General features: G+C 38.1%; 6 protein-coding genes and 1 long non-coding RNA gene across 7 annotated transcripts; 4 read left to right on the top strand and 3 right to left on the bottom strand.

Moving 5' to 3' along the window:
- Positions 1–10: 10 nt before the first annotated feature.
- LOC116919790 (centrosomal protein of 41 kDa) lies at positions 11–1,584 on the top strand. The gene is made up of 5 exons (XM_032925821.2): positions 11–342; positions 419–464; positions 521–752; positions 815–971; positions 1,029–1,584. The coding sequence occupies exons 1-5, from the start codon at positions 274–276 to the stop codon at positions 1,269–1,271; spliced, it is 747 nt and encodes a 248-aa protein (XP_032781712.1). The 5' UTR covers positions 11–273; the 3' UTR covers positions 1,272–1,584.
- A 270-nt stretch (positions 1,585–1,854) lies between these two features.
- Positions 1,855–3,209, top strand: LOC116919791 (proteasome subunit alpha type-6). The gene is made up of 7 exons (XM_032925823.2): positions 1,855–2,057; positions 2,143–2,237; positions 2,301–2,382; positions 2,467–2,622; positions 2,705–2,767; positions 2,839–3,049; positions 3,104–3,209. Exons 1-7 carry the CDS (start codon positions 1,982–1,984, stop codon positions 3,159–3,161), a joined length of 741 nt encoding a protein of 246 aa, XP_032781714.1. The 5' UTR covers positions 1,855–1,981; the 3' UTR covers positions 3,162–3,209.
- A 2-nt stretch (positions 3,210–3,211) lies between these two features.
- LOC116919792 (small nuclear ribonucleoprotein Sm D2) lies at positions 3,212–4,007 on the bottom strand. The gene is made up of 3 exons (XM_032925824.2): positions 3,846–4,007; positions 3,439–3,694; positions 3,212–3,380 (listed from the first exon to the last, which is right to left on the bottom strand). The coding sequence occupies exons 1-3, from the start codon at positions 3,848–3,850 to the stop codon at positions 3,273–3,275; spliced, it is 369 nt and encodes a 122-aa protein (XP_032781715.1). The 5' UTR covers positions 3,851–4,007; the 3' UTR covers positions 3,212–3,272.
- A 1,319-nt stretch (positions 4,008–5,326) lies between these two features.
- Positions 5,327–7,146, top strand: LOC116919783 (cofilin/actin-depolymerizing factor homolog). Its single transcript, XM_032925812.2, has 5 exons — positions 5,327–5,571; positions 6,348–6,471; positions 6,530–6,654; positions 6,708–6,836; positions 6,899–7,146. Exons 1-5 carry the CDS (start codon positions 5,569–5,571, stop codon positions 6,965–6,967), a joined length of 450 nt encoding a protein of 149 aa, XP_032781703.1. The 5' UTR covers positions 5,327–5,568; the 3' UTR covers positions 6,968–7,146.
- A 92-nt stretch (positions 7,147–7,238) lies between these two features.
- LOC116919785 (protein YAE1 homolog) lies at positions 7,239–8,192 on the bottom strand. The gene is made up of 2 exons (XM_032925815.2): positions 7,991–8,192; positions 7,239–7,913 (listed from the first exon to the last, which is right to left on the bottom strand). Exons 1-2 carry the CDS (start codon positions 8,084–8,086, stop codon positions 7,719–7,721), a joined length of 291 nt encoding a protein of 96 aa, XP_032781706.2. The 5' UTR covers positions 8,087–8,192; the 3' UTR covers positions 7,239–7,718.
- Positions 8,193–9,543: 1,351 nt separating this feature from the next.
- Positions 9,544–9,978, top strand: LOC123470737. The gene is made up of 2 exons (XR_006644482.1): positions 9,544–9,752; positions 9,819–9,978. It is a non-coding gene; the product is annotated as an uncharacterized LOC123470737 (long non-coding RNA).
- A 691-nt stretch (positions 9,979–10,669) lies between these two features.
- LOC116919784 (signal peptidase complex subunit 1) lies at positions 10,670–11,354 on the bottom strand. Its single transcript, XM_032925814.2, has 3 exons — positions 11,207–11,354; positions 11,084–11,143; positions 10,670–11,021 (listed from the first exon to the last, which is right to left on the bottom strand). Exons 1-3 carry the CDS (start codon positions 11,231–11,233, stop codon positions 10,794–10,796), a joined length of 315 nt encoding a protein of 104 aa, XP_032781705.1. The 5' UTR covers positions 11,234–11,354; the 3' UTR covers positions 10,670–10,793.
- Between the last annotated feature and the right edge of the window lie 8 nt (positions 11,355–11,362).

The raw sequence follows: 11,362 nt of genomic DNA, 5'->3' as shown, positions 1-11,362 counted from the left end.
TCAGTAAATTATTTTACTTTTTCTTGGTTGAAGAAAATGTTGTTAGTGTCAAACTTAACTCCTCAAATTAACTGATGTTTATGGAAGAAACAAGGTATTCCAGGATAAAATTGAAATTTTAAGCTGAAGCACCACCTAGTGATTAGATAGTGCGTTGTTTGGTTGCCATAGCATCTGAATCTCTTCAGCGACAAATAGTTCTTCAAATTTCAAACTTTATTTTACTGTGGCAAAATACTTATTGGTTGAAGAGATATACAAAAATAGATAATAATGTCGCAGTTCCGAAAAATGGTTGAACGCTCATCCATTAGAAACTTACCGTCAGCATCTCAACATTCGGTAGGTCATTAATCATTATTTACTCCTTCACTACATGTCATAAAATAGCTAATGTTATTTAACAATCAATGGCTAGAAATCCAAGACCCGATACGAAAATGTGAGCCCTAAAACCAATTCTGGTAAATCATTAAATGTTTTTCTCAGTTCTTAGCATGTACTTTTTTTTTTCTCACAGGATATCATGTTGGAAAAATGATGGAGGATTTTGATATTATTCAGAGGAATTTTCGCTTTAAACCTGATGAAATATTTCCACGCATTAAAATATCATTGCTGGTGTCTCTGATCTGTGAGAGTATATATCTCGAGACTGATTCTCACCAAGCAAAGAATGAAGCAATGGGAGAAGCTGCTGCCACAACTACTGCAAAGTCTACACTTTCTTCATATGGTACCCATCCTTATAAGTAAGCAATCAAGCATTTAAAATCTGAATAGATTTCTGCCACCAATGGTTCTATTGACATAGTGAACGAGAAAAGAAGGGCAACACTCACATACCATATCTTCTCTTAGATGTGAGGGATTTGGATGAGTATAACAAAAGTCACATAATCACTGCAGAAAACTACCCTAAAAGTCTGCTGTCACGGGCTAATTTTGAAATCCCTTCCCTTCTCAAATATGTCAGTCTGAAAATTACCTCTTAAACTAAACATCCATTAATAAATATTTTTTAACAGAAAAACCATCCGGAACATGTAATAGTCATTTATGATGAAGATGAAATACTTGCACCTCAAGTAGCTACAACTCTGATGGAACGAGGCTACGATAATGTTTTTATATTAAGTGGCGGATTGAAAGTGGCCAAGCATTGCTTTCCACATTCTTTGGTAGTAACCCCAGAAGTAACTATGACTGTGGAAACAAGTCAGATACTAGAAACACAACTCCAGCAGATGAGCTTCCGCTATCGCAAATGAAACTTATTTTAGTACTCGTGGGCGTGGTTTCACACCTTACATGTTTAGGTTTATGATTATAAAAACACTAAAAGTTTTTTAATTTGAAATTGCAAGCGTTTAAAGAGTAGTTGCCTAAGGTACTTGTCCTTTATCTTCTTGCGACGCTAAATCGCACAATTTCATGCTTATTCTTGTGTAAGACAAAATATTCATTTTTATTTGTATGTAAATTTTGTTTGTTCCATTTCTGTTACTGTTTCATTCTATTGGAATATCGTAACTGAAACCCATATTTAAATAAAGGGCAAGCTTCAGATTAACGCTATGTAAACTCAGCGTGTCTTGTACGATTATTACACAAATTGCGAATAACATGTACGTGGCACTTCCTTTACCATACGTTGTTGTTTTGTTTTTTGTTTTTTTTATGTTTTCGAATATCTCTTAAATATAAACTGCCCCGCTCCTTAGGCTGATATGTTTGAATTCTTCATGGTTTGAATCATGGTTTGAATCATCAAGAATGTAAACGTGTTTGTACGCTAGTGGCACCTGGTGTTGCAAATGGTTAACTTATCGTTTTAAGCAGAACAGCTCAAGCTCAATTTTCTTCAAGTCATTCAGGCTTCGGCAACGACCAAAATTGCTGACACCTGGGTCTCATATTCATTTGGCTATTCGAAGCAGAGGTTCCAGTTTCCAAAAACATCCCATAAGTATTTTTCGCCATGTCTCGAGGAAGCAGTGCAGGATTTGACAGGCATATTACTATATTTTCTCCCGAAGGCCGTCTTTACCAAGTTGGTAAGTCAGCGTAGCTTTAGAATTTTATACCAAAGGGATGATTTATCTTATTGTATTTTTGAAAATTTTCCAAATGAATTTCCAGAATATGCATTCAAAGCAATCAACCAAGGAGGTCTTACATCTGTTGCCTTGAAAGGTGTAGATACTGCTGTTGTTGTAACACAAAAGAAAGTGCCTGTAAGCTGTTAAATTTTTTTGTTGTTGTATGTTTCTTAAAAAATTTGTTTTATTGGTTTACAGGACAAGTTGATTGATCCATCAACTGTTTCTCATATTTTTAAGATAACCACAAACATCGGGTGTGTTATGACTGGGATGACAGGTATGTTGGTCTTTGATTAATCAACATTCAATTCCATCAAAACTTAAAACATTTCTACTCTGAGACATGAATTTGTTTTTACAGCTGATGCCCGTTCTCAAGTCCAGCGTGCTCGCTATGAAGCAGCAAACTGGAAATACAAGTATGGATATGAAATTCCTGTAGATGTCCTCTGCAAACGAATTGCAGACATTTGTCAGGTGTATACCCAAAATGCAGAAATGCGTCCCCTTGGCTGCAGTTAGTATTTTTTTTTTTTTCTTTTCTTTTTTTCTTTTCTTTGTCTTCTTTGTACTTTTCTCAAACCTTTTTTCTTCTTTAGGTATGATAGTAATTGCCTATGATGAAGAAATGGGACCTGCTGTGTACAAAGCTGATCCAGCAGGTATGTCAATGTCAAATTGTTACATGAAGAGGCTGTAGTGGTCTTCAAATTAAATCTTTTTTCATGTTTAGGCTATTATTGTGGATACCGCGCAACCTCAGTGGGTGTAAAACAAACAGAAGCATCATCCTACCTGGAGAAGAAATACAAGAAAAAGCAAAATTACACACATGATGAGGTTATTCAGCTTGCTATCACAACACTGTCCCATATCCTTACAGCTGATTTCAAGCCATCGGACATTGAAATCGGTGTTGTCTCTAAGGATCAACCTGCTTTCAGGTATTTATTACTTGTATGATGAATATTAAAAGATCCTTATAATTTCTTTTGTAGAATTTTGTCTGAGACTGAAATTGACAAGCATCTTACTGCTATTGCTGAAAAAGATTAAATGCAATCTTCTGTCATTTTCAGCTTTGAAATAAAAAGAGTAACAAAACCTGTTCTTACAATTTTGTTTTTATTCATACAAAAAATGAGAATACATAGGCATACAATTCATTCATTTAGCTCCAGGTGTACCAGCTAAAGGATTCCTTAAAACTAAGATTACTGAATCTCCACGAAGAAACATCTTGGAGATAAAGCGATCTTTGTTCACCGGCTTGCTCTAAATTCAAATAAATCTTTCACTGCTGTTGACATAGAAATTTTGCCTTATACACTACCTTCTTCTTTCCTTTTCCTGTTCTGGGCACTTCAGTCCACATCTCTTTTACACTTTCTAGCACCATATTACAATGACGGTCAAACGCTTTGACACGTCCCAACAACTTTTTGTTGTTACGGCAGTTTATCAAAACTTGAGTGTTGTTTTTAACACTCTGGGTCAGAACTGAGAGAGGTCCAGTATTGAATTCTTCTTCCTCCCTTTTGGCCAGTTCTTCCGGAGTCATTTCCGATTTGGGTTTGTTTGCAACAGCCCTGTCAACAATTTCAACAAATACATTTTAAAGTGGGACCCCAAAAAACTGTCAGAAAAAAAGAAGATCCAGAAATGAGCACCACTCAATCAAGTATTTTAATTGAAATAATACAAAAATTACTGTAAAAGACTAGCTGATATTTTACTTACGCCATGATAAATAAGTGCGATGAAAATGGATAAAAGAAATGTCTGAAACTTTAGGACCGGCGTCGTTTTCAACGCTGTTCATTTGTTTTTTTCAAATGACAAACAAATGAAATGCGATGTTGCCTGATTTTAGCAGTAGTCTAGCCAGTGCCTGGCCGATGTTAGGTATTTAGCCAATGTGTCTGTCCAAGATGGTTCAAGTGTCCATTCCCCAATGAGACAACACTTTCTAGATTGCAGCAGTAAAAACAGTGATTGATTTATGAAAAATAGCTCAAAAGTCTTATTTGTTTTTAGTCTATGGTTTTATCATTTCATGGCATCATATCATTTAATTGTGAATCGGGCATATACAGACAGAGATTGAAATAAATTTAATTTCCAATATCCTACACCCGACTACCCGAGACGTCTGGAATTCGTTTTTGCAGTCGAGCCAAGAGAAAGAGACGGGTAGTCGCGTCGCGTTAAGGAAACGAAACCTCGAAAAAGTAGAGTCAAGAGAAAACCAAAGCGGTTGACAATTATCAGTCGACAGATGTTTTGTAGCAGCTAGCAGCATGTCTGATGCCATATATGGACATATTTCCCACTGTATGGAAACCCTCAGCTGAGACTGCTCTTTCTTAGTACCCAATGGAGAATGCTTTCCACCGTTGTTGATAAGTCATCCCGAAACGGCAAAAACTTTCGAATCACGCTGTTATCGGCTGCTCATTGTGTGAAGGCGATCTATGGCAATTGAAAATTTGGTCTAAATTATAGAAACAGAGAAAGTTGTCGGTACTGATGCCGAGAATTTCAGATTTTTAATATAGGGGAGGGAGGGCAAGTAAAAATATGAGTCATCGATGTCTGCCCATAAAAGGTCATCCCCCCAGAAACTGAATGAAAGAATAAGTGCGCAACTACCTATATCGTTTTGTCAAAGGTTCATTCGAGATGCTTGACGTTTATTTCAAAATTGAAATTATCATACTCGATTCGAAAACTATTCCCAGTTACTAAGACAATGCAGGAGAAATCTGCCAGCAGAAGATTTTTCCATAACAACAAAAAAGTTACATTTCGTAACTCTCTCTAGGTTTTGTGGTTGTGGCTCCCTTTTTCGGTAGGTTAACAAGCGCCCGATATGGACAACCAATCAGAGAATTTTCAACTGGTACACATGAAATTCTCTATGATCGGCCCCATATCCTTGTAAAAGCTGGAGAGACCCCTACCGAGGAATAAATGATATCTAATATTATTTCATGTTTTAAAATTACTTGAAAAGCTTAACGAGTACCTCTCAAAGGCCAATCATTTATGTAAAAAAGAAGTAGGATCGGCGGTAGAATTTTTAACTCATAGATATTTCCCTTTAAAATACAACACGTCACAAAACCGTCTGAGGGCGCTGAGTTCAGACGACAGATGACGCTAACGACGCGCGTTATTTTGGGTGTGGACTGGGTACCGCTAAGCACCAGGGGATAGCCGCCATTTTGCAGTGCCAGGTCCCGGCCGGTGTGGAGAAGTCTTCTCTTAGTTTCCCCTCTTCTTTCGCCGCGCCACGCGTAAATCTTATCGAGGGCATTTTCTCTCTCTGTCTCACACACTCCCCCCAGTGCCGTTTCATCCCGCAGTCATTTCGGGTTGATCTTTGAGTTTAGGCGTCTAGAGTTTGCGTGGATTCTCGACACTTTTTGTACCGTATCCGTCATCCAAATTTTAGTCTAAAATGGTGAGCATCGTTTGATAAATTTATTTTGTCTAAGTAGAAACCATCGCATTTGTGTGAAATTCTTCCCTAAATCTGCCTTGAAGTCTTTATATTCAAGGAAAAAGCCCTTCCTTGTGTGTTCTTGACTGACGAACGCGGCAAGGCTTGGCGGGGGGCCGGCTCCCCATTCTGAATTTAGCTCACGGTTGAAAATCTCGTCAAAGCTCACGTCTATGCATAGGTTGCAAAATTTCCTTATGTTATCCGAATCATCCGAAATTTTGTCTTTAATTCCTTGATATCTACTAAATGTAATTATCGATAATGGTGACATGTTCACCGAAAGGCTGTTAGTACTGTTTGGACCTCCGTTCGGCTAGTTTCAATGGTCCATGCACCAATGCATACCTTAAGTATGTGTAATCTTTCCACCATCTGATGCAATTTCTTACTGCGAGGTGTGTAGGCTTGCCTAGGCAATGGAAACCTGTAAGATAACGTCACCTCTTTTCAGTAACGAAGACCTTGGAACTGAGAAAAGAAACGCAAGAGTCGGATCACTTTTCTGCCACTTCCGGTCCTGTGTGACTACAGTCAAAGAAATTTCCTAGCTAGTTGCGCATCGTTCGCTGTCGGTTTATCGAGTAATTTTGCTGTAAAGCATCATTTAGTCATCGGTTGGACCTCTTTTGTAGAATAAGCATAGAATTATATGCAGTTGTTTGAAATGTAACTGTTGTTAGTCAAGTTTGAGTTCTTAATTCTAAAGTCAGGGTTATAACTTTTTTTTAACTCAGGCATCTGGAGTTACTGTCACTGACGCCTGCAAGCAAGTCTTTGAAAAGATCAAAACCAAGAAAGACTACCGCTATGTGGTGTTCTACATTAAGGATGAAAAGTTCATTGATGTTGAGTCAACAGGTATGGAATCAATTGATTGTGTGATTAACATTTCTCATTCTTCTTGTGATTATATTAGGTGACCGGGAATCCAGCTACGAATCTTTTTTGGAGAAACTGAAAATTGTCAATGGAGCTGAGAAGGAATGCCGCTATGGCCTTTTTGATTTTGAGTACACTCATCAATGTCAAGGAACCCAAGAGGTAGGAGTTAAACTCCAGAGGGAAAGAGGCTCATTACTAATCAATTTTTATAGGGTAAAAAAGAAAAGCTGTTTTTGATGTCATGGTGCCCTGATGATGCCAAAGTAAAGAAGAAGATGTTGTACTCTTCTTCTTTTGATGCCCTGAAGAAAGCTCTTGTTGGGGTTGCAAAGTACATTCAGGTGAGTTGACAAACATTTTGTACTGTCATATAAAAATTTGTGTACAATCCCTTTTGGCTTAGGCAACTGATCACTCAGAAGCTTCACCGGAAGCAGTGGAGGAAAAGTTGAGGTCTACCGATCGCATGTAAACCATCAAGAGCCAACTCCATGAAAAATTACAGTTTCACAATTTTTTAAAATAAGAAAATTCCTTCCTGGTCCTGTGCGATGAAATTGGTTAATTTTGTTTGTTCGTTTTTTTTTTTCTTCTTTCCAACTTGTAATCCAGGTCATTACGAAAAGAAAACATTGAAAACTCTACTTGGAACACTCTTGGCTGATATTTTTTTGTTGTCATACTTTGGTTTTTGTCTTCCTCCCTAGTCTCACCTACAGCTCTTTTTTTTTTTTTTTTTTTTGGTTGTCTGCCTCGCTCAGTGATTACTTATTTTTTGTGAACATACAAGCGAAATGGGCCCTATGATTGCCAACTAATAGGGTAAATGTTTTCCAATACGAAAAGGTGTTCTGTCCAATTAATCTTTCCCTCCCTTCTTAATTGAACAAAATAAATTGCCAGCTTCATAAAAAAGCTAGATTATAAATGTTTCATTTTTAAAAGTTGCCTGTAAACTCAAGCTCTTAAATGTTAGAGAAAAAATGCTGTACGTGAGAACTACAAAACTGAATACCACGTGCAAATTCTGAATGAATAAGTGAGGTAATCATGTTTTTGTTGTATTTCAGGTTAAACGTTCAAATTGAAAAATATATTTTAATGCCATAACAATAATATTATTAGTTAATAGTATGTGTTGGTCAACAAATGCTTGGGAATGACACTGCCAAGGTATTCAGTTTCATGACTGAGGTTTATTTCTTTACTTATCCCAGACTAACCTACATGTCTGCAAGAATTGTCTTTAACTTTTCATTTAACTCCAAATTACGAATATTATGAAGCATGACAGCACTTAGAAATCCTTTCATCTCTGCTGAATTCTGACTTTGCTTGAAACCAAACAGGTAGCCCTGATCAAAGCCTTCTTGTAATTTTCGATCTTTTCCTTCGATCAGTCCTTCGCGATAACCTTGCTGTAAAAAATATGCAACACGATAATCCTTATTTAGAAAAAAAATTAAAGTAAACAAAAAGATATACATCTGTTTACCGAATGACAGGCATTTTGGAGCTTATTCCACGTTTGCTTCGAAACGCTTCCATCATCGGAATCAGATTCAACATTGTCTACTGTGATTTTCCCCATTTAATTTTGCTAATCCGTTTCGGATCTTGACATTTCGTCATTTGTCAAACGGCTATTAATATATATCTCCTACACCAGTGTTGCCATGGTCTAAAAAGAAAAAGGATTTGATTATTTGAAATTGGGTCAGAGTCATAGAACCCTGGTTGGTTCACGCTGAGAGGAATCCCTATACCACGTTTCGTTTTCTGTATGTCTAAAATTTCGACGGTTTTGGGGCGGGGCACAGTGGTGGAAACTCACTGATCAGAGTCATCTATTGAGAGAAACTGAGTTATTCAACGGCCATTGTCAGTGTTTCTTTTCGAGCTTCAATTTTTCTGGTGTCGTCTGCTCGTTCGTTTCCTTTGACATGTTTTGATTGGCTGTTGCAGTTTTCAAACACGTTTCCTGATTGGTGCATTCATCACACACCCGCTGACTGCTATTTCCGAAATTAGACACAACGACAGACGATTTTCCACATGTCGTGAACCAACCAGGTTTCCATGACTCTGATTGGGGTAGGGGGTCCTGGTCCTGGCTCCTGGCAGAGTCATAGATTACATGGTTTGAGTACTCCATGGTAAACGCCTGTAAATACGTCTCGCCCCACCCCCTACGTCACTTTTCGCGAACCTCACTCCCTCCGAAAGTGCTGCACCAAGCGGATTTTGACTGGGAAAGGATACCCTTTTGCATTGTACAGGTCTCCGCGTGGTTGCAGCACTGTCGGAGAGAGCGAGCCTATGCTCACCGTGTAAAAAATCGGGTTCGCGAAAAGTGACGCCGGAAACCAGGACCATATAAAATCTATGACTCTGCTCCTGGCCTGGACTCCTGGTCCTTCCTTGCTCCAGGCCTCCAGCAGTCTTATTAGATTAGATGGTTAAATTACCCCTGTATGCCCAACGTCACTTTTCGCAAGCCTCGCTCCCTCCGATTGTGCTGCACCAAACGGATGTTTGATGGGAAAGGATAGCGTTTTGCATTGTAGTGCATCTGGTCTCTTCATGATGCAGGTCAGTCGAAGGGAGCGAGACTGTGTTAAGCTCTTGGTAAGCGTAAGCCCATAAAAATCTGGCTTGCAAAAAGTGACGTGGGGCGTGACTTATTTACAGGCGTTTAACATTTAATGCTGGAGTACTTGAACCATCTAATCAGAGTAATAGAATACTGGTGTAGCCACGCTTATGGCGGGCCGTCCCATTGCCTTTTCGGCCTGAAAGTCTTTCTATCCCATAACGAAAGCGCCACAGCGGTTGTGTTGTGAACTTGTGATGTATTACGCTTTCGCTATGTTTTCGCTCATTTTCGTCGTCTGTACTTCTGAAAGTAAACAAAATGGGGCTTAATTCATTAGTGTGAAAAAATGTATGTATAAACATATGGGTTGTTATAACAATTACAAACCTTAAAACTCAATTCATAGGTGGCAGTTACGGTTATGGGACACTTAAATCGATATCTTGCCTCATTTTCTCACAATCGATACGCGAAATTGGCAACAACTTTTGGGAAAAAATCCGAGAGGGGGAGTTAACATGGCCGTGGCTACACCAGTATTCTATTACTCTGATCTAATCTATGACTCTGCCTCCAGCCTGCTCCTTGGTTAGTTGGCTCGCAACCTGGCATTGCTGCCCTCTGCCAGTTGTATTGGTAATTTGAGGGAAAACCACAATAGGTAACGTGGAAGTCTCAAAAAATGTGTCAAAAATCCGTTAGTCTCAGACATGTATACACGGTTTAGGATGTTTGGTTGGAGGGAACGCCAAAGGCCCACATATTTTTCAGCACTCAGTACCATTTATTTCTTCTGCTTCGAATATTCACCAACAACAACGCGCAAATGAAAATAAATTGTACTACTCGAAGTGCTGAAAATATATGGGGTCATTTAGTGTTCCGTACATTTGGCGTTCCGTAAAATAGTGGGCCAACGGTGGGAGAGCAGATGGCAGGAACAGAGTTCTATCAAAATGTAACAAGATGCAGCCTCGATTCTCAATATGATATGGTTGATAGACGCATGAAATAAAAAAAAATTGTTAAAGGAATGAGAAAAGAATAAAGAAGTGTGTTTAATTACAGACAATAAAAGTATGTAAGTCAAAGATGAATTACTGAATACAGAGGCCTCTGAATATTTTCCAGTTTCCCTAAACCTGTTCTCGTGGCGGCTGTTTCAGTTTTTCGTTTTTACTTGTTTTTTAATGGTATGCAGACTTGCAGTTGAAGTGTTCATGATTTTGTTAATTAGATAAGGAAAACTGGATCAATTACAGCTAACATCTTTCACATACATAATTTAGCTAGCATGCAGGAGTTCATAAATAAGTGTTAATTTTAACCACCATACGATATACTATTTTGATAGCTGCCTGGTTGCTTGCCTAGCATGCTATCAATCCAAAATGTAATTTCATTTGAAGTCAGATGTAATTTTAAAAGTTGTAGAGAAAGTAAAGAATACCATTACCAAATATTAGAGAAAAAGAAAAGAAAAGGTCATTTCCTAGTATCCCATGCTATCTTTATGTGGTAAAGTGCAATGTTTAACTTAACATTTCACCAATCAGACATCACACTGATAAATAGAAATTTACACTGCCCTAAAAATGTGTGTATGCAACTTGAAATTGACAAACAAGAACTTCATATTGGTTGTTAACTTTGATTTCAGAAGCTTCATTCTTCTTTGGAAAACCAGTTTTCAGACAAACATTTACTTATTCTTCTTCTTTGGTTTGGAGGCTGGAACAACAACTTCCTTCTCTGTTTTGCTGTCATCTGGGGTTACTTCTTTACGGGGTTTCCTCCAGCTAAGGGGTTTTCTGCGGTACATGGGCCAGGGAGGCAGTGTAACTATTGCTGCAATAAGGACTCCAACACCAAGAACCATAATTGTTTGGGAAAACTGTTGGTTGACATAGCCTATAATCCACCCAATAACCTGGAGAGAAATGGTAGTAAGATAACCATTCAATTTATAATAATACGGGAAAACTAACTTACCCCGAAAACCACGACAATTATGTGCGATAATTTTTCGGCTAAATGTTGTCCTTCGTAGTCCTAAAATGGAAAATAAAATGTCATAAAAAAAGAATTAAAAAATAATCAAGGAGGAAAGCTAACCATGTGTGTGGCGATGTTGAGTACCATTTTGGAATTAACAATGTTTTGCTTTAACTTTAACTTTAAGCTGTTTGAAAAATTGTGTTTGACAGCTAGAAAGTGAGGTGACGTGTAGCAATAGCAGCCGATAACTTAAATAGTTGAAATAAGCTTCGC

Source organism: Daphnia magna, linkage group LG3, assembly GCF_020631705.1.
Source record: "Daphnia magna isolate NIES linkage group LG3, ASM2063170v1.1, whole genome shotgun sequence".
Classification (NCBI taxonomy): domain Eukaryota; kingdom Metazoa; phylum Arthropoda; class Branchiopoda; order Diplostraca; family Daphniidae; genus Daphnia; species Daphnia magna.
The sequence above is the reverse complement of the archived record's forward strand: the minus strand, read 5'-3'. Positions and strand labels throughout refer to the sequence as shown.